Source organism: Sphaerodactylus townsendi, linkage group LG05 (assembly GCF_021028975.2).
Source record: "Sphaerodactylus townsendi isolate TG3544 linkage group LG05, MPM_Stown_v2.3, whole genome shotgun sequence".
In the NCBI taxonomy this organism is placed as follows: Eukaryota; Metazoa; Chordata; class Lepidosauria; order Squamata; family Sphaerodactylidae; genus Sphaerodactylus; species Sphaerodactylus townsendi.
Genome location: NC_059429.1, coordinates 18,995,571 through 19,022,816, shown reverse-complemented (window position 1 = coordinate 19,022,816; position 27,246 = coordinate 18,995,571). Strand labels below are relative to the sequence as shown.

At 46.3% G+C, this 27,246-nt stretch overlaps 1 protein-coding gene across 1 annotated transcript; it reads right to left on the bottom strand.

The window, feature by feature from the left end:
• Window positions 1–137: 137 nt before the first annotated feature.
• On the bottom strand, window positions 138–18,688 carry MGST3 (microsomal glutathione S-transferase 3). Its single transcript, XM_048495873.1, has 6 exons — window positions 18,545–18,688; window positions 9,198–9,321; window positions 2,620–2,693; window positions 2,018–2,075; window positions 1,552–1,624; window positions 138–367 (listed from the first exon to the last, which is right to left on the bottom strand). Exons 2-6 carry the CDS (start codon window positions 9,312–9,314, stop codon window positions 243–245), a joined length of 447 nt encoding a protein of 148 aa, XP_048351830.1. The 5' UTR covers window positions 9,315–9,321; window positions 18,545–18,688; the 3' UTR covers window positions 138–242.
• Window positions 18,689–27,246: the final 8,558 nt, after the last annotated feature.

The following is a 27,246-nucleotide window of genomic DNA, read 5'->3' as shown; positions in this document are numbered from 1 at the left end:
AACGATGGCTGCATCTCAAAGTTCCGGTCAGGGAAAACTGGCTGGAACAGTCTGCCACTGAAACGGTCTAGTACCAGAAGCGAAGAAAGCCTTAAGAAACAAGTTCCGCCAAGAAAAACAAGAACAGCCAAAAGCAATTCATTTGAGGTTTTATTCATTATTGTAAATTTTTTTTTTTTTACAAAAGTCAGTCCCGTTGGAAATGATTTCATTCTCAAAAGACTTCAAGTCCAAGAAACTTCTTAGACATCTGTACAGGCAGCACGGTGGATCCAGCCAAGGTGTTGGAAAGCCGAACACAGGGAAATCCCGGACAAGCCAAGAAGGGCAAATGAGCCAATGGCTCCTCTGTTTCTCTTTTTGGGCTCTGCAATAAGAAAAAATGGGAAGGTTAACATTTTGGTTGTGGTGGGCTTTCCGGGCTGTGTGGCTGTGGTCTGGTAGATCTTGCTCCTAACGTTTCGCCTGCTGACATCTTCAGAGGTGTATCACGGAGGGAAGTCTGTTACACTCTGTGTCCAGTGAGAAGGGAATGTTTTTAGTGGGGTATATATTGTCCATGTCCCAGGGTGGGGAACCAATCAGTAAGTGTTTGGGTGGAACTTGGTATGCAAAGGTGTGGTTGATAGTATTGTATTGCCGGTGGGATTTTTTTAGTCCAGGGAGTGATTCACATTTGCATTCCCTGCAGAAGCAACAGTCTTAGAGAATACAAACCCTGTGTCTAGGTGGAGTCCATTGTCCATGAACCTAGCATGCCCTTGGCCTTTGATTCTGGTTTTTTAATTATTGGTAGCCAAGTTTTGCTAATTCTCAGAGTCTCTTCCTTCTTGTTGAAGTTTTCTTCCTTCTTGTTGAAGTTTTCTTGGTGTTTATGGATTTCAATGGGCTCCCTGTGTAGTCTGACATAGTAACCTCCCGATTTGTCCAGAATTTCAATGTTTTCAAATAGAATGTTATGTCCAGTTTTGTTTAGAGCATGTTCTGCTACTGCAGATTTTTCAGGATAGTTAAGCCGAGCACTTGTATTAAGGAGCACTTAATACAAGTCTGAATGCATGAAAGACACTATCAGAGATAATTGATTATTTTAAATAAGTTTATTTGGTTGTTTGCCTTATTGTATTTCGTGTTGAAAGTTTATGATTAATGCATATGCCAATAAAGGCTATGTATGTATGTATGTATTTGATCACTGTAACTGAAAGTTCCGGGGACTGAACATGAAAGATTATGAGTGCATAGCAGATACTCCCACTTTACTTTCTAGGCACTAAAGCATCCTTTAGTAGGAACTTCCAAGGGCACTTAGAAAAAAAAACACCAGATAAAACCCTGCAAGATTTTTCCCTTTTGCCATTTTTTAAATCGATCTAAAAGAATGAATAGGGACCACCCACTAATCGCCATTTGGTTGCTATGCTGTGTAGCGTTTGTACATAACACAAAAAAAGAAAAGGATCAGGAAGCAGAGTTCAAAGACAAGTAGGATCCAAGGGAGTTAGTTGCCTAGGAGCAGTAGCTGTTTGTCGCTCCCACTGAAAGACTCACCTCCTGTGTAATAGCCATGGGCATACAGCAGTCTTCCAATGATCCACGCTACACCGAGTCCTGCAGCAGCGCGCTGGCGAGGGGGGGGGGAGAATAACAACGGTTAATGCTCAGACGATGCCTCCCCCCACAATGGCAGTCATTTTTTTCTTCAATGCTGGCCACTACCTTTTTACAAAATTCCAGAACTAATCACAAGTTCAACAAGGTTGGGGACTCCTATCACATTCCATGGCAGATGCTAGACTCTGCAAACACAAGGAATCCCGAGAGATGAAGAAATGCGATGAAAGTTTGACTAAAAAAAAGTGGGAAGGTATGAGGAACCATACCTTGGGTTCTGTAGCCACATACTGGTTTCGCTGACAGATAGCAGTACTGAACCCAGAAAAGGTATTGAATAAGCTGCATTTAGAAAAGATATTGAACAGCCTGCATTAAAGCTAGACTACGGCTTTGTACTTACTGGGTGGTAGACTCCACCTGTGGCAAGGAAGAACAGGACAGAAGGATATACTTCCAACCTGAAAATATAAACAGAATTTTTTGCAAAAACCTGGAATGCTGTAAATCTAGGAACCACCACTAACACCCTCCCGAATCCCACATACTGCCCTGCTCAATCTAACCACAAAATTACTCGAGTGGGGAGCAGAGCTACTAATTGTCCTTGAACTTGCAAAAACTGGAATGCTAACCCGACTGAAGCCCTCCAGATAAGTTTGGGGGCATGGCGAGGGAGTTACAACCCTTCTCTTAAGCAGATCTGCACAAAAAAATCCTTTATAGCATTTCCCTCTCAAATTAAGGGGAAATCAAATACACACATGTAGTCTGCCAAAATCAATCCCAATTGAATCAGGAGGTCTTGCCCACCACTAAATATGACCCAGTTACTGAGTTTTGTATCTAGGAGAGAAAATATTTATCCCCACGGAGGGCTCGCAACTGTTCGTCTGCTGTTCCCAATTCCTTTCTCATGGATGTCACTACGAAGTCAGCACTCAGGGACACCTCTCTACCCTGCCCCCCAGTAATTATGAGTTCATTATAGCAATGACCACTCACGTGTTCTGATGTGCCCTCTGGATACAGTTGAAGATGTGTCCATGTTCAGGGTCTGCACTGTACATGATTGGGTACTGTTGAGGGAGATAAATAATTGTTAGCAGATGGCCACATTTTATTAAGTGGAGATTGTGGTTAAACTGAAGGAGATTGAAGAGTGCTTCAGGAACAATGTAGTGGTCACTACTTTGTCCTCACGTGAACATGGCTTACACTGGCTGCCTGGTGCACATACCTTAAGAACATACAATTGACCAAAAAAAAGTGTAATATAGCTTGCTGTTTTAGGTGTATGCTTTCAAACAATGATCAAATCTGTTCCTGGAGTCAGGGAACAGTATATTCAAGCAAGTAAATAATATACCGGTAAATAAATTAAACAAATGGTGTTGCATGTCAAAAGGCTAGCTGCTTCAGAGACAATTAAGCTGGACACAAGTTCACATGAACACAAAAAAGCTGTGTATTGTCGAAGGCTTTCACGGCCAGATTCAACTGGTTGTTGTGGGTTTTCTGGGCTATATGGCCATGGTCTGGTAGATTTTGTTCCTAATGTTTCGCCTGCATCTGTGGCTGGCATCTTCAGAGGTGTATCACAGAGAGAAGTCATAATGTAACAGACTTCTCTCTCCGATACACTTCTGAAGATGCCAGCCACAGATGCAGGTGAAACGTTAGAAACAACATCTACCAGACCATGGCCACACAGCCCAGGAAACCCACAACAACCAACAAAAGAAGCTGCTTTATACCAAGTTATTGGTCTATCAAAGTCAGTTCTCCCATCTCTGACCAGGCCTCAGGTAGAGATCTTTCACATAAACTGCAACCTTGTCCTTTTTTTAACTGGGGGTGGAGGGGACAGAACCCAAAACCTTCAGCATGCAAATAAAGCATTCAACTATTGAGCCACAGCCCTGCCTTTAAGCCACAAGATGCATGGGATACCCTAAGAATATGCTGACAAAACAGCTAACATCCTACACAAGGCTCACATAAAGCTATCCATCTAGTGGTTATGGTCGGTTTTTCCAGGCTGTGCGGCCATGGTCTGGTGGATCTTGTTCCTAACGTTTCACCTGCATCTGTGACTGGCATCTTCAGAGGTGTATCACGGAGAGCAGTCTGTTACACACTGTGTCCAGTGTCCACTGTGTCCCGCTCTGAAGATGCCAGCCACAGATGCAGGCAAAACGTTAGGAACAGGATCCACCAGACCACAGCCACACAGGCCAGAAAACCCACCACAACCAGTTGAATCCGGCTGTGAAAGCCTTCGACCATCCATCTAGGTTGGACCTCGCCAAAGGAAATCCTGGTCGAGACGACGTCAACTAATATCCTGCATAATCACAGGTCTGTTAGGGCAGAGGATCATCTTATCTCTCTGCCTTTAAGGCAGGAAATCCTCAAGTGCAAATCCACACTGCCTATTCACTCTAAGGCCCCTTCCGCACATGCAGAATAATGCACTTTCAATCCACTTTCACAATTGTTTGAAAGCGGATTTGGCTCTTCCGCACAGTAAAATCCAGCTGCAAAGTGCATTGAAAGTGCATTATCCTGCATGTGTGGAAGGGGCCTAAGGGAGGTATTTTAGCACCCTCGCAAGAAGGATGTGTACATTCTCCATCATTCGTAGATCTCTTCCCTCCATGGGGCATCAGCCTGCCAAGTCTCAACGAGCTGCTCTTGCTCACCAGCTAAGGTGGCCAGAGTCTTTGTTTCCTTCAAAGATTGCCTTTTTTTTTTTTTTGTCTTGAGATCTGTCCTCTGAAATGACCAGGTGCGACTTCTGTCCAATAAAATCAACTGAAGCGGCTTGGGAGGCTGGATTCCTGAGAAACCATAAGAGCTCCAGAATTCCCTGCAGTTGGAAGGACAGCTTCTCAAGGCAATCAGGCTGAGATGTGTTGGAGAGCAGAAAAGCTCGTTAAACGTTTTCCTTGTCTTCAGTCAGGCCTTGGAGAGCATACAGAGCTGACTGTAGCGAGCTGCATTTTTATTATACGTATTATTGCATCTCTGAGGTGCAAAGTGCAGTCAAGTCGTATTGACTGAAGGATTTTCAAGACAAGAAACGTTTAGAGGTGGTTTGCCATTGCCTGCCTCTGTGTAGCAACTCTGGACTTCCTTGGTGGTCTCCCATCCAAGAATTAGCCAGGGCTGACCCTGCTTAGCTTCAAGATCTAGCCTGGGCCATACAGTTCGGGTCAACTGTAAATCAGCATCTCCTCTCGTTTAATCATCTGGAACAACTCCCAATCCGTGGAACAAATCCCTGCTGTTAGGGGTATTGCATCTAGTGATTGCATTCCTAAATGTAACTGCTACAAGATATATGTACCCACCTCACTACAAGATATATGTAACCAGCCTGCTATATGTTATCGCTACTATTCGGGGACATTCTTTCCTTGATCTTTGCTTTATGGCTTCACCCGCTGTGTAGATAACTAGGCTTTCCCCTGACACCCTAGTTGTCAGGAGGCCTGTTAGATTTTGGGGTTTGCTTATGCTGCTTTCTGTATACTAGGGGGGGGGGGTGGAGGAATGGGTTAATGCATTACTGTTTGACTTTCAACTGTCTTCTGCATGTAGTTTCACATTCCAGGTGCTGACCAAGGTCAGTGGCTGGGCATCTTCACTATTATCGTCTTTACAGTTACTTTGGGCACGCTTTCCCAGGCTGGGGGGTGAAAGCCGTTTTAATTACTGGATTTTGCGCGAGCAAAGTCAGTTCTGGCTTTGTCCAGGGAAGATCCACATCACTGAATAAACTGCTGTTCCTACATATGAGTTTGTTTCAGTTTTTGGGATTCTGACACTAGTCCCATGGGAAACAGGGTTGTTTCCACTGCTCAGTGAGGGAAGGATGCCAGGTGGCTTCATCTCTATCCATCGCCGACCTTGGGGAACGTATGTTCCAAATTAACTCTTTCTCATATTCCTTGGGGGAAAAGGAGGGAGGATCAACAGGTAGCAAAAGCCAGATTCCCCAGGATTGGATTTGCCAAGCTGGGTGCTTCGATTGCCGATCAATGAACGCTATTGATCAACAATACAGAGTCCGTTTATTGCCTCAAAGTTTGAGACCTGACACCTGCGGATCTTCCCCTTGGACCTCTGCCTCACCTGATTTGCAGAAGCAGCATTCAAGCCTCAGCAGCACGAGAAAATATCCTTCCCCATCCTGCTTCTGGCACAGGAATGTTGCTGTTTGAGCCGCTGCTGACAGAGTGCCAGAAACCATCATGGCATTCCGAGCACTGCTCAAAGCAGAGTTGTTGTTCACCACTCTAAATACCACACATCATTCTACACCAGGAAAGAGGCCCAAGCCCTCCAGACCCTCATTTTTTTTTAAAGAGAATCTCACAAGGACCTTTTCACCTAGGCTAATCCATCATCGTGAATCTGGCTAGGGCTGTTATTTACCACTCACTGTGTTAGAAAGCTTTGTGACAAGACGGTGAAGGGAGCCAGCTCTAACTAGCCTTAAAGTTGAGGCACTCCACCCTTGCTGTAGATGCTAGGTCCAAACAGGGAGCTTTTGCAAGCTCTGCCCTGCTGGTTCTATTTAAACCCACTAGCCAGGCGTCTGACTCACAGGGATGAACGATGCGTGCACACCCTTTGGCCCTCTGCCCGGCTGTAGCCTCAAGGCCTCCCGATGGCAGTCGAGACTAGCACTTGCTTGGCATGCTTCCCTCAGTTTCTAGAGGACTCCTCCATGTCAGCGGCCTCTGGAAGCCCATCCCTTCCCTCCCCCCTCCAGTTTCTGGCCAGGGTGGCTGCTCCCAAAGACACAAACTCACACACGCACAGTGGCAGCAGCCAAAGACTACACTGGCAGAAGCAGCTCTCCTGCTGGCAGGCCTGTGGATTTGCAAACGTTTTGTTTACTGCACACAGGGGTGACCATGTTCACAAAGGCCCAACTTGCTACCCAATTCCTCACATCTCTAAAAAGGCAGGACCAACCTCATTTAGACCACAAGAACTGACATTATTAGAATATACCCGTGGTGGCGAACCTTTGGCACTCCAGATGTTATGGACTACAATTCCCATCAGCCCCTGCCAGCATGGCCAATTGGCCATGCTGACAGGGGCTGATGGGAATTGTAGTCCATAACATCTGGAGTACCAAAGGTTCGCCACCACCGGAATATACCAAGAGGGGTGTCACCTAGCCCTTTGGGAGGTTTACAAATAAGCCATGAGGAAATGGCAGTCCAGCAGAAGGTATTCCCAGGTACACTGTTCTGAACATGGAGGCTCCATTCAGCTATAAAGCCTATCCAGTTTGACCATCAATGAGATGCTGTAGTGAGAGGTGGGATTCAGGGGGTTCCGAAGGTTCTGTAGAACCTGTTGTTAAAATTCAAAATATCACTTTTTTAATACTTAAAATATTTTATTATTAATATTTTAATACTTAAAATAAAAAGCGATATTAAAAATATTTTTTAATACTTTTCAACAGTCATTATTTGAATCCCACCACCATCGGAACCTGTTGTTAAAATGTTTGAATCCCACCACTGGCTGTAATTAGTTTTCTGTGCAAGTTGCTGCTGCTAAACCACTTTTCTTTGGGGGGTTTGGGGGTTGGAGGTTTCTCTCCAGTAGGGACAAAAAGCGGCTAACAAAACTGTTCTGTCCTCCTCCGGCTTGTTCTCACAACAACGATCCTGTGAGGTAGCTTAAGCTGTGCAACTCGCTCAGCAAGTCCACAGGGCAGAATGGAAATTTGAACCTGCCTCCCAGACCGTAGTCTGACACAAACCACTAGTTCAGCACACCAACCCCCCCCTCCCCCACATTTCTAAACAAATTGCTAACATGCTCTCTCTGCAGCTGTAAGAGCTAAAAAAACAAGGCTCTTCGCAAAAAAACAGAAAGATTAAGTGGCTGCCGTGGGTTTTCCCAGAGGAACATTGCATTTCATTTCTTCTAAGTGCAGGAAAACCCCAGGGGATATAATTCCAGTGTCACCAAAAAGTCTAATCTCAAGCAGCGATCGCTGTACAGATTTACATTAATGCTTTTTCTGTACTTGCAGCGGAATGAAGTGGGACAATGTACTGTTTCCACATAGAAGGGGGGGGGGATATCATTTCTGCATGTTAACATGCATAAAAACCTCCCTACCAGTTAGAAAAAAACCCTTAGGGAGAAAGGTTCCAATCCCAACTGTTCCCAAATGCATTCGTTTTCTGCTTACTGAGAGCCCTAAAGAAGAACATTCAATGATGTCCTCCTGAGCATCAAGGAGGGCAGAAGCAGAGCAGGGACGATGGGGTGGTGCCAGAAAGAGGTGCTTGTGCTGTTCCTTTGCAAAAGCCAACTCTCTGGCCCCTTCCGCACACGCAAAATAATGCGTTTTCAAACCACTTTCACAATTGTTTGCAAGTGGATTTTGCCATTCCGCACAGCTTCAAAGAGCACTGAAAGCAGTTTGAAAGTGCATTATTCTGCATGTGCGGAATGAGCCTCTGTTAATACAATAAAGCTGTATCAGTACAAGCATTAGATAAATAGGAAGGCGCTGGCAACAGGGCGGAGGGGGAAATGTGCAAAGCCACGCGGGGGTGTGGGGGGGGTGGAGACTTGGTGGGCTGGCTGTGGGGAGAGGGAAGTGGTCCAGGGTAAAGTGGTGCTCACTGAAAATCTGCTCACTCTGGCTTGGAAGGTAAAATTAAATTTGTACTAGAAGCACTCTTGCTTGCCACAAAGAGAACAAAAAGTGAAAGTGGGGCTTGAGGAAATAAGTCCATACAAGAAATCAAGAAGCAATGCACATTTGCCCCTGTAGAATAGCAGATATATTGTGCACAATAGGCCAAAGAAGAAGAAGAATTTGGATTTATATCTCCCTTTTCTCTCCTGTAGGAGACTCAAGGGGGCTTACAACCTCCTTGCGCTTCCCCCCTCACAACAAACACCCTGTGAGGTGGGTGGGGCTGAGAGAGATCCGAGAAGCTGTGACTAGCCCAAGGTCACCCAGCTGGCATGTGTGGGAGTGCACAGGCTAATCTGAATTCCCCAGATAAGCCTCCACAGCTCAGGCGGCAGAGCGGGGAATCAAACCCGGTTCCTCCAGATTAGAGTGCACCTGCTGTTAACCACTACGCCTCTGCTGCTCCCTGCTGCATAGCAGATATATTGTGCACAACCGGCCAAAGAAGAAGTTTGGATTTATATCCCCCCTGTAAGGAGACTCAAGGTGGCTTACAAGCTCCTTTCCCTTTCTCTTCCCACAACAGACACTGTGTGAGGTAGGTGGGACTGAGAGAGTTCCAAAGAACTGTGACTAGCCCAAGGCCACCCACCAGGAATGTAGGAGTGCAGAAACACATCTGGTTTACCAGATAAGCCTCTGCCACTCAGGTGGAGGAGTGGGGAATCAAACCCGGTTCTACAGGTTAGAATCCACCTGCTCTGAACCACTACACAACCAAAGTAAGAGGCCAGAATGTTGCCCCCTTCTATCCCAGGTAATGAAAACCTACGGTTTCTAACTCTTTAAAAAGCCACAAGGTAGGGTAACTCTGAGGCCATTCACAACTTACCTCCACATTATATTTCTTGCGTGCTCTCCCAACATTTATTGCAAGGTGCGTCACCAAGATAAAACTGGCAGCACCAGTCAGAATCACATAGCCATATTCCTTGGAAAGAACCACCATCTTGGCACTGTGAAGAAATCAAAGGGATGTATTAATCTTACACAGGCATCATTCAAAAGACAAACACAGGTCACAGGAGACAGCCTTATGCTGGAATAAAGGGTCTGGCTCCAACCTCAGAAGACTGAAGCCACCCAGGGTACATTATCTAAGAGCCTTCTGTCTGTCTAGTCCACCACTGACTTTTCTGGCAATTGACCTCTAGGGTTTCAGGCAGAGAAGGGTCATTTTCAAAGACCTGCTTCTTTACATCCTTTCACTGCAAACAACCAGGGTCTGAAATCCAGCCTTCTAGATACAAATACCAAACCGTGTCACTAATCCAGTGATGGCGAACCTATGGCACGGGTGCCAGAGGTGGCACTCGGAGCCCTCTCTGTGGGCACGCGCACACAGAGTTTGTCATGTGGGGGTGGAAAATCACCAACCAACCCCCCCCCCCCACACACACACACACACATCTAGGCTGGCCTGGGCCACTGAGCACAACGTGCGGGCACCACGGTGAGCAGGGAGGACTCGGATGGCGGGCCTGGTGCCTGTGCTCCGGGTGGCTGTTGCCTGAAGGGGGGGCAGAGGAGGCAGAGATGATAGAGAGGCACAGAGCAGTGTGCGTGGGACTTGCTGGAGGCTAGAGCAGGCTGGCCCCTGCTCAAGCGGGTGGGGCGGAGGAAGAGGGAGCCAACCATTTTTTTCTAAACTAAAACCTCAGCATTCAGGTTAAATTGCCGGGTTGGCACTTTGCGGTAAATAAGTGGGGTTTGGGTTGCAATTTGGGCACTCGGTCTTAAAAAGGTTCGCCATCACTGCACTAATCCCTTCCCTATAATAAAAAAAGGATCAATCAAAATCCAAAGCAATCACAAGAAGACAGTGAATCCTAGTCTCTATGGACCGGCAACTCTGAAGACTAAGGATTCGGTTCCTTCATTGCCACAAGAGAATGAAACAAAGTCACTCTCTGCACTGAAAAACCCCAAACCTTCCTAGACAATTTCCCAAGAACAAGAAAACCAAGAGTGCATCAATCAGTCAAGAAAACCAATCGAGTTATCCCTGACCCCACCTTCATTTCATGTAGCAATGAACATACATATTGCCTTTTTTTTAACACTCAGGGAACTGAGATGTTGCCAGAGATTCTATTAAAGGTCGCAAGCTGGTAATCTGGGACCCCATTCAGCTAGCATTAACACTTTTCTATAGATTCTATTATTGGCTCAGCAATAACAGAGTCATGATTGCTTTGTGCTCAGTGGATTAATAATTGCAAAAAACGGCATGTTACAACTCTGTGAACTAGACTCTAGAACTAGATTTACCTGTTCACAAAGCATTCTCTGGATCAAAGGTTGTGCAAGATAAACCACACAGAAATATTGTGGTGGTGCAGACTCGCACTGCATGGAAAGACAATTGCAGAAGGATAATGCTCTGCACACACAATTGACCAAGAGCCCTGTGACACCTAACAAGTTTATTGTAGCATGATCTTCAGCAAGCAGAGACATCTCTACACTCGGCTGAAAACAGCTGTCGGATAAAGGTACATTATTACCAAGAAAGCTCAGAAGGACTGGTTTCCACAGCTACCTCTCTGGAATTTGTCCTAGTGCAGCGATAGCGAACCTTTTCAAGACCGAGTGCCCAAATTGCAACCCAAAACCCACTTATTTATCGCAAAGTGCCAACACGGCAATTTAATCTGAATGCTGAGGTTTTAGTTTAGAAAAAATGGTTGGCTCCAAGGCGTGCATTACTCAGGAGTAAGCTTGGTGGTAGTTGGTGGCTTTGCTTTGAAGCAACCGTGCAACTCTTCCAATGGGTGAATCATGACCCTAGGAGGGTTTACTCAGGAGCAAGCCCCATTGCCAGCAACCGAGCTTACTCCCAGGTAAAGGATCGCGCTTTAGTTCTTTGCATGAAAATCAGTGGGGTTTAACAGTGCTTTACAGGGTTACCTACACTGCTTCCCCAAAACTAGGTCTTAGGTTTAATGCTAATAATCGAGCCCAGCGGCCCATGCCAACCTAGATGGGGGGGGCACTCTGTTTGCGCGTGCCCACACAGAGGGCTCTGAGTGCCACTTCTGGCACCTGCGCCACAGGTTCACCACCACTGTCCTAGTGGAAGGCACTGAATTGAGCTGTATGAAGAGGAAATCCATCACGTTCTCTCTCACACACACTCTTTTGAAGATACAGAGAGATATCATATTTTTATCTAAATGCAAGCAAGCTGGAAATCTTGCCAAATGGGCTCAGGTTGAAACATTTATTGCTATCTACATATTGCACAAAGTACAAACGCAGAATGAGGCAGACACTCCCAAAGAAACTATACAACCGTTTGATTGTCCTGCACAGCACATGAGAAAGCTGAAAACCCTCTTAGACCTAGGCATTTATGCACTTGAAGGCTCCTTCACATTGAGCGTTCATTCCCTTTGGGTTGGATTCTTGGTTATGCACACATTTTCCCCCTCTCCCAAACTCACCACGCCTCAGATCACAGTATCCCCATGGTTTCTTCGAAACCATGACTTTCCCTCTTCCTGCACAGGGAGAGGGAAGGGAAACAACATGCATTTTGCTTTCCTCGCGTTTTCTCATTCCTTCCCATCTCTCTTCTCCCATGCAACAACAGTTCCTCCCACTCTTCCAGCCACTGAAAGAAAGACCCCCAGACAGAAAGCAGGAATTGCAAATATAAAAGGTGCAAGAAGGGCGTGAGTAGCAAGACGGAGAGGGAACGTGACTTCCCAGCTCTCTGCCCAAAAGAAAAGACCTGCCATTACGAGCTTGCCAAATTGCCTGCCAACTTGAGAGCGTTGAAAAACGAGACAATGTTTGCTAGCTTTTTAAAATTTTCACACTGGCGGTCTATCACTCTAGCGATAGAAACTGACATAAAACTTAAATGGTCTAGCACAGGGGTGTCAAACTTGCGGCCCTCCAGATGTTCATGAACTACAATTCCCATTAGTCCTTCCCAACATAAGCATTGGCTATACTGGCAAGGGCTGGTGGGAATTGTAGTTCATGAACATCTGGAGGGCCGCGAATTTGACACCTATGGTCTAGCAAATTAATGCTAGACCACAGATGGCACCCAAAAAAAGGCAGCAGGCAACCTGTCCAGACGAAGGCTGCAGGGAGAAAATGAGGAAGCAGGAAGTGGGCAAAATGGAGGACCGGATCAGCTGGGGACGCTTTGCAGCAGGAGAATCCCCGGTGCAACCAAAAAAAACGTGGGAAAAACCCACTGCGAACCACGGTAACCAGTGCATACACAAAGGGTCCCAGCCTCTTCAATAATGAACCAGCTTGTCACATAAGCTTGCATCTAAAAGTTCTTAGACACAAATCAATCCACGTACAGCAAGCATTCGACAGAAATAAGAGGACACCAAGTTTTGGAAACCCCAATATGCTGCGCAGAACCACAACATAGGTGCTATCAGTTCCCCCAGAAATACTATCAGTCTGTCAAGCCACAAACTGAGCCAGGCCGAAGAATCTCTCAGGCCGTTTCCGCACGGAGGCAGAAGCGGCTAGGTCGGCGCATTTCGCGCTGACCCGACGACGCTGGGACCGTCCGCATGGATGGTCCTGGAAAGAGCCGGGACGCCGGCGCCGCGGAGCACTGGTGCCCGGCCGACCTGGCGTGTCCCTGGGCCTCCGGCACGTCGCCGAGGCCTGGGGACAAGCCCCCCTGGCCCTGCACGCCTGCTCCAGCGGCGCAGGGCAGGGGGGCGTGTCCCCAGGCCTCGGCGACACGCCAGAGGCCCGGGGACAAGGTAAGTGCCAGGAGGGAGTGGGGGGGAGGCATCTTGAAGCCGCTGCCGTTCGCTCAGCAGTGGCTTCAAGGCGGCGTTTCTCCAACAAGTACGCTTCTAAGCGCACTGGAGAAACGCCGGCTTCGCGGCGCGAGGGCGGCGCGGCTGTGATGCAGCTGCGCCCCCTGTGCGAATGGCGGCCTGGGGACTGCGTTTTTGCCGTCCCCATGCCGCCATATTCCGCCCATGCGGAAACGGCCTCAGATTCTCACGGATTCTCGTTCTGCCAGACCAGATCCACCGAAATGAAGCAGTTCTGTGATGACCCAGAGACTCATTTCGTGGTCTCCAATGAATGGAATACTTCCGGAACCAATGGATCAACACACCATTCCTCCAGGGTGGTCAGTTCCCCTAAACTGGATTGTGTCTGCTAATGCTCAAGCTGAAATGATAGGAAAGCAGCATCAATAACCCCAGTATGTCAACCTTGAAGAATGTTATACCGCCCACAATCCTGGAAACCACACTGACATTATCACCATATGCTGCATACCTGTATCTTCAGGCCCTGCTGAGGAATACAATAAAGAATTTCATAACCTACTGAAGAACCTTCCCTCTACATGCACAAAAGCAAGATTTATTCATTGTATTTTATTACACTTCTACGGCACCCTTCCCCTCATGGGCTCAGGGCGGCTTCTAACACGCTTCAATACAATCTAAAATCACTTAAAAGCATAGTAAAATCAATCACCAGATGGTGTCTAGTTCTCTTTTCACCACAAGATAAAACCAACCACAGAAGAAAAGATGGGGAAAAAGGGGAAGACGAGAGAGACCGACTTAACGAAGGTAACCCGTTCCTGCCTCAACCATACACCTGGTGGAACAACACTGATTCAATAATAACATGAGTAACATGTAATAATAGTAATAAGATTAACCACAAGCCGGCAAGAATGGCATCCTTGCTTTTGCGATGGCAAGAGTGTCCGCTGTGCTCACTGAATCTGCCCCCGCCCACAACTACTTGAGATGTGGTGATGCCCCCATCTTCTAGATGTCATCACCAAGGCGAATGATACAACTCCACAGTCTATCAAATGGGTTTATGGCAGATTGGAAACAAGCACCAATCAACAATTCATGGATTATCTTGAACAATAATAAGCGGATAAAATGGAGGAAAGGAGAATGAAGTAAGGCACATTGGATCCCCATGGACAGGGTATAAAATCAACAAAATCAAATAAAATAGTAAGGGGACCAGCATGGTGTAGTGGTTAAGAGCAGGTGCACTCTAATCTGGAGAACTGGGTTTGATTCCCCACTCTGCCACTTGAGCTGTGGAGGCTTATCTGGTGAACTAGATTAGCTTGTGCACTCCAACACATGTCAGATGGGTGACCTTGGGCTAGTCACAGTTCTTTGGAGCTCTCTCAGCCCCACCGACCTCCCACGGTGTTTGTTGTGAGGGGGGAAGGGAAAGGAGTTTGTAAGCCCCTTTGAGTCTCTTTACAGGAGAGAGAGGGTATATAAATCCAACTCTTCTTCCTCCTCCTCTAGAAATTCCACCAGTTTAAGCCTGAACTGCTACATGGAGTGTTCAGCTATATGATGATCTTTCAGGGATTGCACCTAGTTGATTGAGATGCATTCTTAGCCCAATGTAATCACTACAAAATATATGTAACCAGCCTGCTATATGTAAGGGGTCATTCTTTCCTTGATCTCTTCTTTATGGCTTCACATGCTATATAAATAACTAGGCTTACCCCTGACACTTCTACTCCCATGGGAAATGAGATGTTTCTGATGCTCTGTGGGGGCAGGATGCCAGGTGGCTTTATCTCTATGTGTCACCAACCTTGGGGCCCCTCAGCTTCAGAATAACTCTTACATTCTTTGGGAAAACAGGAGGGAGGATTATTTCTGAATAAAGGATATAGTGAAAGCCAGGTTCGTCAGAACTGGCTTTAACAAACTGGGTGCTTGGTTGCCTTCCAATAAATGCTTCTGATCACCAACACAGAGTCCATTTATTGATTCAAGGTTCAAAGCCTAACATGATCATACAAACACTCCTTTACCACAGATCACTACCTTGCCTTCTACCTACCATCCAGAACAGAACAGACAATCCTCAGTCTACAGTCACTGAACACACGAAGCTGACTTGAACCAAGCTGTTGTTCTAACATGGTCTACAGCCGTGGTGGCGAACCTATGGCACTCCAGATGTTCATGAACTACAGTTCCCATCAGCCCCTGCCAGCATGGCCAATTGGGAATTGTAGTCCATGAACATCTGGAGTGCCATAGGTTCGCCACCACTGGTCTACAATATTGTCTTCGCTGTCTGGCAATGGCTTTCCAAGAACTCAGGATGAGATTTTTTTTATATTATCTACTATCTGATCCTTAACTGGGAATGTTGGGTATTAAATCTGGGTCTTTATACCACGCAAAACAAAAGCTCTCCCACTCAGCCACAGTCCTTGCTCATCTGCAGCTCTCTGCCACCATTTTACCTGGAAAGCCAGGGTAGTGTAGTGGCTAAGAGCAGGTGCACTTTAATCCGGAGAACCGGGTTTGATTCCCCGATCTGCCACTTGAGTTGTGGGGGCTTAGATTAGCTTGTGCACTGGGTTTGATTCCCCGCTCTGCCACTTGAGTTGTGGGGGCCAGATTAGCTTGTGCACTCCAACACATGCCAGCTGGGTGACCTTGGGCTAGTCACAGCTTTTTGGAGCTGTCTCAGCCCCACCCACCTCACAGGGTGTTTGTGGTAGGGGAGGGGAGGGAAAAGAGATTGTAAGCTCCTTTGAGTCTCCTTACAAAAGAGAAAGGGGAGATATAAATCCAAACTCTTCTTTTTCTGCATCGTCGTTCCAGAATTGCTGGGCTCACTTACCAGTTGGGTTAGGCCTAATTCAGACCTTATGCCAGAGGCATGCAGTTGGAGACCGAACAACCGAGTGTCCGGCTTGTGAGAAGGGTCTATCTTCACAGTTCAGTGTTATTTTAATTGTGCTGGAGAAATTGCTAACAGTGTCTTTCCCTAAAATAATTATGGTGACATTTCCTGAGGAAACTAATTATGCAAAAGGCATCCACACCTGCTCATTAGCAGTAACCACACTTCCAAAGAAATGCCTGCACTCGGTTTTTGTCCACAACGGATACTGCAGGAACTTTATTAATTCTTTGCATTTTGCAACTATGACAACAGCTTTGTAAGAGACGTGGCTCAAAATTAGGCGAATGGTTTGCTGGAAGCTACCTACTGCGTTCGTAGCAGTGGCAAAATTTGAACTGGGAACCCACATCACAACTCATTGTGCGGCACCATCTGGCAAAGACTTCCCATGCTACCAGGGGCAACTCATGCCCACATGCAGCCAAGGTCATATGGAGGACAAATGAAGTGAAATATGAATGTGATGGGTATATGATCAGCACATCGTGGAGAGGCGAGCGGGGCCCAATTTGTCACTATACAGGGACAAGATCAGTGGTGGGATCCAAAAATTTTAATAACAGGGTCCGATGGTGGTGGGATCCAAACAATGGCGCCGCCGCACACACGCACCTATAGTTCCTATTGGGCAGGGAGGTTGCTTTAGTAACCCCTTCTCGGCACTCAGAAAAAATTAGTAACCACTTCTAGAGAAGTGGTGAGAACTGGTTGGATCCCACCTCTGGACAAGATACGCATGCTTCCTCTTGGCACCATTGTCCTGACCTGGAAAAAAAACCCCAGGAAAGCTCAGGAAACCAAGAGGCAACATCCAAACAACAGTCTGGAAAAACTGCCCGACTTGGGCCTGATGCCAACTCTCTACACCTACCTTGAGCTAGATGCCGACTGAGACCCCAGTGCTGAGAAGCAACAAGGAACTCCTTGTATGACAAGACTGCAGGTGAACCCAATGCAGGTCTATCAAAAGCATCACACATGTAGCTGTGCCCTGAGAAACCATGATAGCTCTGCATTTGTTTAAGACCAAGGAGAAGGTTCCAGACCAGACTGTGTTCCCTGGTGTCTGTCCCAAACTTAAATTCTGGGGCGTAGCCACTGGGTCAGACAGTTGTAAGCGTATGAACTGAGCAATTGTCATTCACTTATTCAATGGCCTCAGTGCTTTGACCTTGTCTGTTCCATATCACTGACAGAGCATGCACAGCTCTCACGTGAGGAGAGGGAGAGACGTCGGCTTCCGTTCAATATTAGAAACAAGCGCCCAATGCCCCATCTGCACAGAAAACAACCTAGAGGCAAGACCTAACTTTTCAGTCAACGCCCTAAATCCGTGGTGGCGAACCTTTGGCACTCCAGATGTTATGGACTACAATTCCCATCAGCCCCAATTGGTCATGCCGGCAGGGGCTGATGGGAATTGTAGTCCATAATATCTGGAGTGCCAAAGGTTCGCCACCACTGCCCTAAATAAAACAAGGGCTAGCACATGCTTCCTTTGGGCTGGCACGGCTCTCCCCAGCCATTGCCCAACATGCACGCTGGCAGATCACGCCCACCCCAACTCCTGGGACCTGCTTTCCAGGTTGCTGAAGTTTCTGCCCATCAATAATCAGTCTCTGGCACGGAGGCACACGCAAAGATGATTCACATGAGGCATGGGAAGGGAGAGACATCTTAAGTATGCTAATGAGAACCGAATCTATGAACATTGTGTAGGAAAGGGGTGGGAGGAAATCCCTAAATTATTCTGATCAAAGAGGGGGGGACGGGGGGGGGATCTGATCTTAGCCCACATCTCCTTGAAACCTTAAGCAGCAAAGGTGGGGAAAGAAGAGTTAGAAGACGACTTTGGATTTTTACCCTGCCGTTCTTTCCTGGAAGGAGACTCAAGGTGGCTTACAAAACTCTCCTTTCAGAAGAGGAGGAGTTTGGATTTTTACCCCCCCTTTTCTCAGCCATAAGGAGTCTGAAAGCAGTTTACAACAGCTTTCCCTCCCTCTCCCAGGCTCCCACACAACAGACACCTTGTGAAGTAGGTGGGGATGGGTGAGTTTGGAGAGACCTGTGAATGGCCCAAGGGCCTCCAGCAGGCTTCACGTGGAGGAGCGGGAACTCAAACCTGATTCTCCAGTCCACCATGCTGGCTCTCTGCAGAAGTTCAGAGACACCCGTGCAGATTTGGGGTCAGCCATGCTGGCTCTCTGCAGAAGCTCAGAGACGCTCTTGTAGATTTGGGCCAGCCACGCTGGCTCTCTACAGAGGCTCAGAGACACTCGTGCACATTTGAGGCCAGCTTTTCTGCAACCAGGGCGTGCCAAGGGGCGAGAAGGAAAGCCCACCCCGGCAGCTTCTGTAACGGGAATGCAACCGACTCCACCCGCCCAGGCGAGTGCTGCACCGGGGGAAGGGACAGTCTGGAGCCTCCCTGCAGCGTTTCCACGGCGCGCCGGAGCCCGTTCTTACCTCTGGACCCGCTCCCGACACCCCTCGAGCCTGGACCCGCCTGCGAGATGGACACCGCCCCGAAGCCTTGGAAGTGAAAGGGAAGGTGGCCCAGCCCACTCCGGGGCGGATCCGGCGCAGCCCCGCCTCTGGCGAAGAGGCGCCGAAGCAAGCAGCGTTTTAAAGTGGGAGGGGTCGGGTCTCCTTGCAGGAGGGAGAAGCAAGACGCTGAGCAATGACTTGCCTCGTTTCTGGGCTGGCCTTCGCCTGTTTCCTTTCTGCTCCGGGATCAGGGCTTCTTTATTTACTTTATTTGCAGTGGTTGAGAATGGCGGACTTCTGGAGAGTCAGGTTCGATTCCCCCTTCCTCCGCATAAAACCGGCTGGGTGACCTTGGGCTAGTGAAAGGTCTCTGAGCCCCAACTGCCTCACAAGGGGTCTGTTGTGGGGAGAGGAAGGGAAGGAGTCTGGAAACCACTTTCAGACTCCTTAGGACTGAGAAAAGCTCCTCGGTGGTGACTAGGGATGCTAATCTCCACGTGGGTAATTGCCAACTCAGTACCTGTGTGGACAATGATATCTTATGTTTACTGAGGTCTAATTATGTATACATAAAAAATAAGGATTCTCTCAATGAAGAAGCAGAAGAGTTTGTATATATCCCATCCCCTTTTTCTTCTGTAAGGAGACTCAAAGGGGTTACAAACTCATTCTCCCTGCAACAGACACCATGTGAGGTAGGTGGGACTGAGAGAATTCTGAGAGAACTGTGAACGGCCCAAGGTCACCCAACAGGCTTCAGGGGTAGGAGTGGGGAATCAAACCTGATTCTCTAGATCAGTGGTGGCGAACCTATGGCAAGGGGGCCAGAGGTGGCACTCAGAGCCCTCTATGGGCACGTGCAAACAGAGTCCCCCCCCCCACACACACACACACACATTAGGCTGGCCTGGGCCACTGGCCTAGATTATTAGCATTAAACCTAAGACCTCATTTTGGGGAGGCAGTGTAGGTAACCCTGTTAAGCGTTGTTAAACCCCACTGATTTTCATGTGAAGAACAAAAGCGCAATCCTTTTACCTGGGAGTAAGTTCGGTTGCTGGCAATGGGGCTTGCTTCTGAGTAAACCCTCATAGGGTCGTGATTCACCTGTCGGAAGAGTTGCACGGGGCTTCAAAGCCACCGACTGCCACCAAGCTTACTCCCGAGTAACACACGGCTCAGAGCCAACCGTTTTTTCTAAACTAAAACCTCAGTATGCAGGTTAAATTGCCGTGTTGGCGCTTTGCGTTAAATAAGTGGGTTATGGGTTGCAATGTGGGCACTTGGTCTCGAAAAGGTTTGCTATCACTGGTCTAGATTCTTCTTCTCTTGAACACTCTTCTGATGTTAACCTGATATGCAATGCACAAAGTTCCAAACAAACGGCACAAAGTTCAATCTATGTTTTTAAACAATGGTCATCAACAATAATTTTACAAAATACATCATGTCCATCAAGGTAAATAAAGACCACTTTCAAACAACTAAGTCTGTTGTTGAAACTAATAAAGTGACTGTTTCATATCTGATCATTGGCTCATAACTGACCATCAGACTTGAATGTCAAAAGTTCAATGGTCAAATTTATTCCAGGCGAAATTTGCAACATCCCTAATTTTATAGTGTGGCATTATAGTTGCCTTCTGGCTTATTGTCCTACCTGTTTTCCCAACTATTTTAACTGTGTTTTATGGTCACAGCGCAAAGGGTTCACCTACTCAGCTTACTAAGAAGTAAGCCCTACATTATTGAATGAGAGAAGGCTCTGGCACTCTGATCCTGAATATGATGTCTACTTATTTATTTCCTGGGCCAACTTCATTTGTTGAAGTTGAATTTCTCCCAAAGAGATATTTTTTTATACCGAGATTTTGAGGTCAAAGTGTATATTTTGGGATCCCCTTGTTATTTGTGTTGTGTTATCCACATTATTTATTGTTGCTATCTTAGTTTTTTGATACAACTTTTTCATTATTTCCATTAAAGGTTTATTTTTAATGCTGTTTTTTGAGCCAGACAGGGTTTTTGTTTTGTTCTGTTTTGTTTTTGCAGCACCAACTTCATTTGTTCCCAGAGCATCTCTTTCCCAAACCGAAAAGCCAATCTTGGCTGGTCTCTGCCCACTGGGACGTGAGATGCTTCACGAAACCCTAGAAAAAAATTGCACTTAAATCTAGAAGGATCAGCCATTTAAGAAAGGGTATCATCAGAAGAGAATACTTTTCTTGGAACTTCTCAACATTTTGTGATTGGCCTCATGGCAGCCATTTTGTGTTGATGCCCACTGCTTGGTTTCAAAATCTGGAAGTGTCTACAGGCTTAACAAGGAAAGAGCTTGTTTTGGTAAGTACCCTGTTTTCCCAAATATAAGACATCCCCTGAAAATAAGATGTAGTAGAGGTTCTGCTGAAGTGCGAAATATAAGGCATCCCCGAAAGTAAGACATAGCAAAGTTATTGTTTGGAAGCATGCCCGACGAACAGAACACAGAAAAATAAGACATCCCCTGAAAATAAGACATAGCGCATCTTTGGGAGCAAAAATTAATATAAGACACTGTCTTATTTTCGGGGAAACGTGGTAGTAGAGGCTCCCAGGAATTTGGAACCTCAGACTGAAAGGACATAATTATATTTTAATCCAACTTTTCAGCCAAAATCAGCTTTTCCAAACAGTTCTGGACTGGATTTTTAAAAAATATAGCACTCATAATTTGGTATGGGAAACACCACAGAAACTCCTTTACAGCCTGATAAAGTACAGCCCATGAAAAGCTTTATCTGGCAATTATGCTGCTAGAAGCTAAAATGACTAAACTGAAGCTACTGTACTTTAGTTACTGGAAGATGCACACTGAAAAAAGACAATGCTAGGAAATATTGAAGATATTAGAACGAGAGGAAGACCCACCATAAGATAGATTGACTCAATCTAGGAAGCTGCGGTCCTCAGTTTGTATGACCAGAGAAAGGCTGTTAACAAGAGGATGTCGGGGAGGTCATTGATTCATAAGTCAGATGCAAAATGATGGCATATAATGCATGTGAACAAGCTCTCCGTTCTTGTCCCTCCGCAAGGTGTAAAATCAGGCTCTAGGGAAGGCCAAGCCTATCAGATGATGGGGGAGGTTTACTCATGGCCTTTGCCAAAGCCACACATAACACAGGTCCCAGTTTAAAATTGGAAAGGAGGGGGGGAAGAGCCTGTCCTCTTCCCCTCCATCCTCTTCAACTCCAGGGCTTGAGAGTCAGCGTGGTATAGTGGTTAAGAGCAGGTGGATTCTAATCTGGAGAACCGGGTTTGATTCTCCACTCCTCCACCTGAGTGGCAAAGGCTTATTGTGTTTCCACATCCTACATTCCTGCTGAGTGACCTTGGGCTGGTCACAGTTCTTCAGAGCTCTCTCAGCCCCACCCACCTCACAAGGTGCCTGTTGTGGGGAGAGGAAGGGAAAGGAGTTAGTAAACCACCTTGAGTCTCCTAACAGGAGAGAAAGGTGGAGTATAAATCCAAACCACCTTTTCTTCTTCTTGTAGTGCCTTGGCAGAGCACAAGACAGGGGGTTGGGAATGAGGGATGCATCAGGCATCCTAAACTTTAACGGCCACCCCCCAAAAAAAAACCTCTTCGCCCCTTGAGAGTGTTTAGAATGCTACCTAAGCCACGCACACAGAAGCTTTGCATGTCCAAAGACTAATACGACCACTGTCAATGCACTGTCAATGCATGGGAAGGTGGAGGTGGAACTGGAGGAACCTGCAGGTGGAAGAGCAGAGGGTGCCTTGGCTGGGGGAAGAAGGGAGATCAGCGAGGCCAAGGAAGGTTACCTGGGGGTTCATGTCTCCCACTGCATAGAAGTTGAAATCTTTGAACATCTTCTTGGGAAACCTTAACTCCCCATCCTCTTCACTCACCACAATCTTGCCCAACTAACAGCTGCCAAAGGCTGCGACTAACTCCTTTCCCTTCCTCTCCCCACAACAGGCACCTTGTGAGGTGGGTGGGGCTGAGAGAGCTCTGAAGAACTGTGACCAGCCCAAGGTCACTCAGCAGGAATGTAGGATGTGGAAACACAATAAGCCTCTGCCACTCAGGTGGAGGAGTGGAGAATCAAACCCGGTTCTCCAGATTAGAATCCACCTGCTCTTAACCACTATACCACGCTGACTCTCAAGCCCTGGAGTTGAAGAGGATGGAGGGGAAGAGGACAGGCTCTCCCCCCCCCCCACTTTCCAATTTTTTTAACTGATATAGAAACTGATTGCTGCTTTTAAATTGTTTTAATTCTTAATATATCCACTGTCCTGCCTAATGTTGTGAACCGCCCTGAGCCCTTCGGGGGAGGGCGGTATAAAAGTGGAATAATAAATAAATAAAATATAAATAAACGTTGTGGTCCGTGGTCTCTTTCTCCCTTTTCCTCCCCCCACCCCAACTCTTAGCAGCAGCAGCATTGGGGGGACGGGGCGTGCGCATTTCAGAATGAGCCATCTCTCCAGGGCAATTCCATCTCCCTTACTTCCTAACAGCAGCCTATCAAGGGAACGGGGCCTGCACACATGAGCCATCTCTGCTGGGCAATTGTTGGGCAATTCAGCCTCTCCCACCTGCTAGCAGCAGCATAATCAGGGTTCTATGCCAATAAAGGCTTGCTGCTTCTAGCATAATCGGGAGAATGAGCACATGCATTGCAGGACGAGCCATCTCTTCCAGGCAATTGATGCTTCCCCCCCTTCTGCCACCGTCCGCTCTGTATATACTGCCTGGGGCACCTGCCCTCCTTCGCCCCCTAGATCCAGCCCTGAAACAGCTTTGATACATGCAATGCTATTGTCGTGTGCAGAGGGAAATTATCAGCTAGGCTGGGATCCAGGCATGCTGGCAGGACGCTCAACTGCTTCCTGCCCTCTCTCTGAGAGTCTCATCAAGAAGACACGCTGCTCTTTGATGTTAAAGCCATGAAATCTAAAGCAGAATGACTTCAAACCGGGAATACCAAAGGCTGCATTAAATTTTGTCATGTTCTGTTGCTAATTTGAAAGTTGCCCTGACAACTTCTGGGAACCAGGCAGTAATTAGAGAAGCACAGCGTTGAGGTACTGAATATTGCACATATTGTACAGGTACATTTTATACTGTCAGTTCTCCAAGAAGTTAAAGGGGTAAGGATACACGTTTTTCTGCCATTGCTTTCATCCCCCACAGCAATGAGTATGAAAGAGAGCAACTCACTTAAGTTTGCATCATAGGTTCATTCCGCACATGCAGAATAATGCACTTTCAAATTGCTTTCAGTGCTCTTTGAAGCTGTGCGGAATAGCAAAATCCACTTGCAAACAGTTGTGAAAGTGGTTTGAAAATGCATTATTTTGCATGTGCAGAAGGGGCCATAGACAAGCAGGTATGTGAAGCCTTTTCCAGTCCAAATCTAGTTCTTGTGCTAGGGGTGAAAAATATTTATTTTCCGTGTATTTATTACTTGTCCATTACCAAAGTCCCTGGGTGGGGTATAATAATAAAAACACCATAAAAATAGTCATATAAAACCATCCTAATTTTTTAAAAAAAAACGATCTCCATCCCCTACCCTAACTCCTAAAAATACAAAATCATCCAACCCAAATAAATTTCACTGAAGTTCCTGGCCAGGCCCCTGAGTGAAGAAGAAGAAGAGTTTGGATTTATATCCCACCTTTCTCACCTGTAAGGAGACTCAAGGTGGCTTACAAGCTCCTTTCCTTTCTTCTCCCCACAACAGACACCTTGGCTCATTCCTTCAAGGCCATGGAAAACAGGTCCAAATGGCTCTTTGGGTGGTAAAGGTTGCTGACCCCTGCTCTAGGGGAACTGGTCTTGGTCATCAAGAGATCAGTTGTTATTCTGGGAGGTCTACAAGGCCTAACTGGAGGCTGGCAACCCTAATGCTGATCTTGATTGGTCCAGTAGTCCAATTCATTATAAGGCAGCTTCATGGGTGTTCCATGTTTAAAGATATCTTCGGTAAAGTAGAGCACGAGGCTGCGTTTTCATGGATGCTGAACCTAGCTAAGGATCTGTGAGAAAGGGCACACTGTCATCCTCCAGGCAGTTTCAGGCATTCTCAGCTTCGGAAATCTTTCCAGAGTTGAAGGCTGCAAGTCCAGGAAGTGGGAATGAAGATGTAGGTTGCTCTCAGGGCAAAGGAAGTGTGATGTGTATATGTCAGCATGAATGCAAGGGTGTGAAACAGGCTGCAGAATTCTGACAAATTGCATCATTTTCTCGGTAACATGGCAGGCACAGACAATTTGAGGCCAAATAGGTAATTTCTCCTGCAGTGCTAAGCAGAAATCAACGGGTTTAGGCTGGAGTGTTGGCATGGGATTGAGAGAGAGCAAGCCAAAGGTCTATTCAGAAGTAAGTATGACGTTCTCTTAGGAAAGTGCTTTTAGGATTTCAGCCAATAGATTATGATTGTGGTGGTGGTGGTGGTGGTGGTGTGTGTGTGTGTATTTCAAGTTTCACAAATTATATGGAAAAACTGAGAAAAATAAAACTGGGACCTGTGAAAATTGGAAGTGATGTTTTTTGTAATATGTTAGTTGATTATCATTCCCGATTCACACACCCCTGTCTTTGTGTATTGGCTTTCGTAAGCTCCGCTTGCTTTCCATTCATTCTTAATTAATTAATTAATTAATTAATTTGTGAACTGCATATCTTATTAACATATCCCATTCACACTTACCGTTCAACCCTTCTTTCTCTTACACACAGCCAGAGGTGACCAAGGTATGGTTGTGCAATTCAAATATAAACAAATATAGTATCATTCATAGAGTTTCTTATTTTTCAACTTCTGTTTGAGGAATTTCTTTGAAAGACAGTAATGATAGCATCAAGGAAAGCATGGTGGGCTGGATGTATAAATCTTAATTAGCTGCTGCTTTGCTCATCTAAGGGTTTAATCTATGGGATGTGAACCCCTTTTGTTCTCCTACAAATGGACCTTGAACTTGTTTGTAGGTTTTAGCAGAGGAGCGCAGCTATCATATATCCTTGACTGAACAACAGCACACTCCTATCTGGGAGGCTCATCCTCTTCCACCGAGCACCAAATAGCTTCGGGAGGGATGCACATGGAGTGGTGGAAAAGGTAGGAGACACCTGCCTAGTTAGCCAGATCAACTGAATCAACCCTAGAAAGGCTCATTCCGCACATGCAGAATAATGCACTTTCAAACTGCTTTCAGTGCTCTTTGAAGCTGTTCGGAATGGCAAAATCCACTTGCAAACAGTTGTGAAAGTGGTTTGAAAACGCATTATTTTGCGTGTGCGGAAGGGGCCATAGGGATGACATGTCACAGTCAGAACACACTCACGTCCCCTTTGTTCTGTTCCATTATGTTTTTCACAGGATGCTGCTTCCACTTGATCAGAAGTTGCCACTTAAACTAGCCCTGCTCTTTTTATAAGTAGCACATCTGCTATTTATGAGCAGCCCTCCGGAGGTGGGCGGTTATAAAAATCCAGTAATAAATTAAAATATATATATATGTCTATTAAAGTCACAGGAACAGAGTCAGGAAAAAAGGGAGGCATCTTGAAATAGAGGCCAGCCCTTCCCAACCCAACCTGGAACCCCAGGGAGAGGAAAAAGGGGCTGTGGGAAAGGTGACCACCTCACAGGACTTTTCAGTGGTGGCCCCTCACCTTTGAAATACCTTCCCTCTTGAGGCCTGCCTAATGCTTACCTTACTGTCCTGAAGACACCAGATCAATACATTTCCTTTAATGAGTGCTTGTAAACAGAAAACATCCATCTTTTTAAAAAGCTGGCTTGCTTCTAGATTGAAGGCTATTTCATGGATATAATTTCAGGGGGCTGAGTATTGTTTTATGCTGTTTAAACGCTCACAGCTTTTGAAATTGGCTGGTTTTAACACAGGCATGTTTAATGTTTTAAGAAGGTTTTATTGTACTTCTTAATTTTGTGAGTCCCGCTCTGGAGAAGCAGAATATATCTCTTAAAAGTACAGCAAACCTCTTTTCCTTTCTTCCTGTGCATCTAACCATGGCCTCTGTCTTCTTTGGGTGTTTTTCTATGCCCCTTCCCCCACAAAAAGAAAACATGGATCACACACCATAATATCTCCACAGCTATGGTGCAGTCCAGCAAACCAGCTGAATCCCAAAGTCCTGCTTCCTTTTTTTTCATCAGCCCAGACCCTGGTGGAAGGTGCTAACGTAGGGTCCACCCTGCTTCCAAAACACAGAACAGTTCATTTCAGCACCTTTGAGCTAGCCAAGCTGGGGAGGGTGAAGTTTGACTTGACTGCTGAGCTTCACGTTCTTTTCATTTTTCATTTCAAAAGTTTTATTGAAGTAGTAAAAGGAAGGTTACAAAAATTTTATCCATAATTACAGCGTAACAAAGCAAAAAATCAGTGAAGCCCCACTTTACACATTTTTCTACAAATAACACAATACATAACGAAGACATTAGAAATTATGTGAATTAATATTCATCACATCCAATAGTCATTGAAAGCTCAATAGTCGTTAAGAAAGAAAAGAAGGGAGAAAATGAGAAGAAAAAAGGAAGTTGGTTGGGTGAGCAAAAGAGAACTCAACCTTCTTAATCCTCTAGTAAACTAAGAAGTAGCAGTGGCGTAGTGGTTAAGAGTAGGTGCGCTCTAATC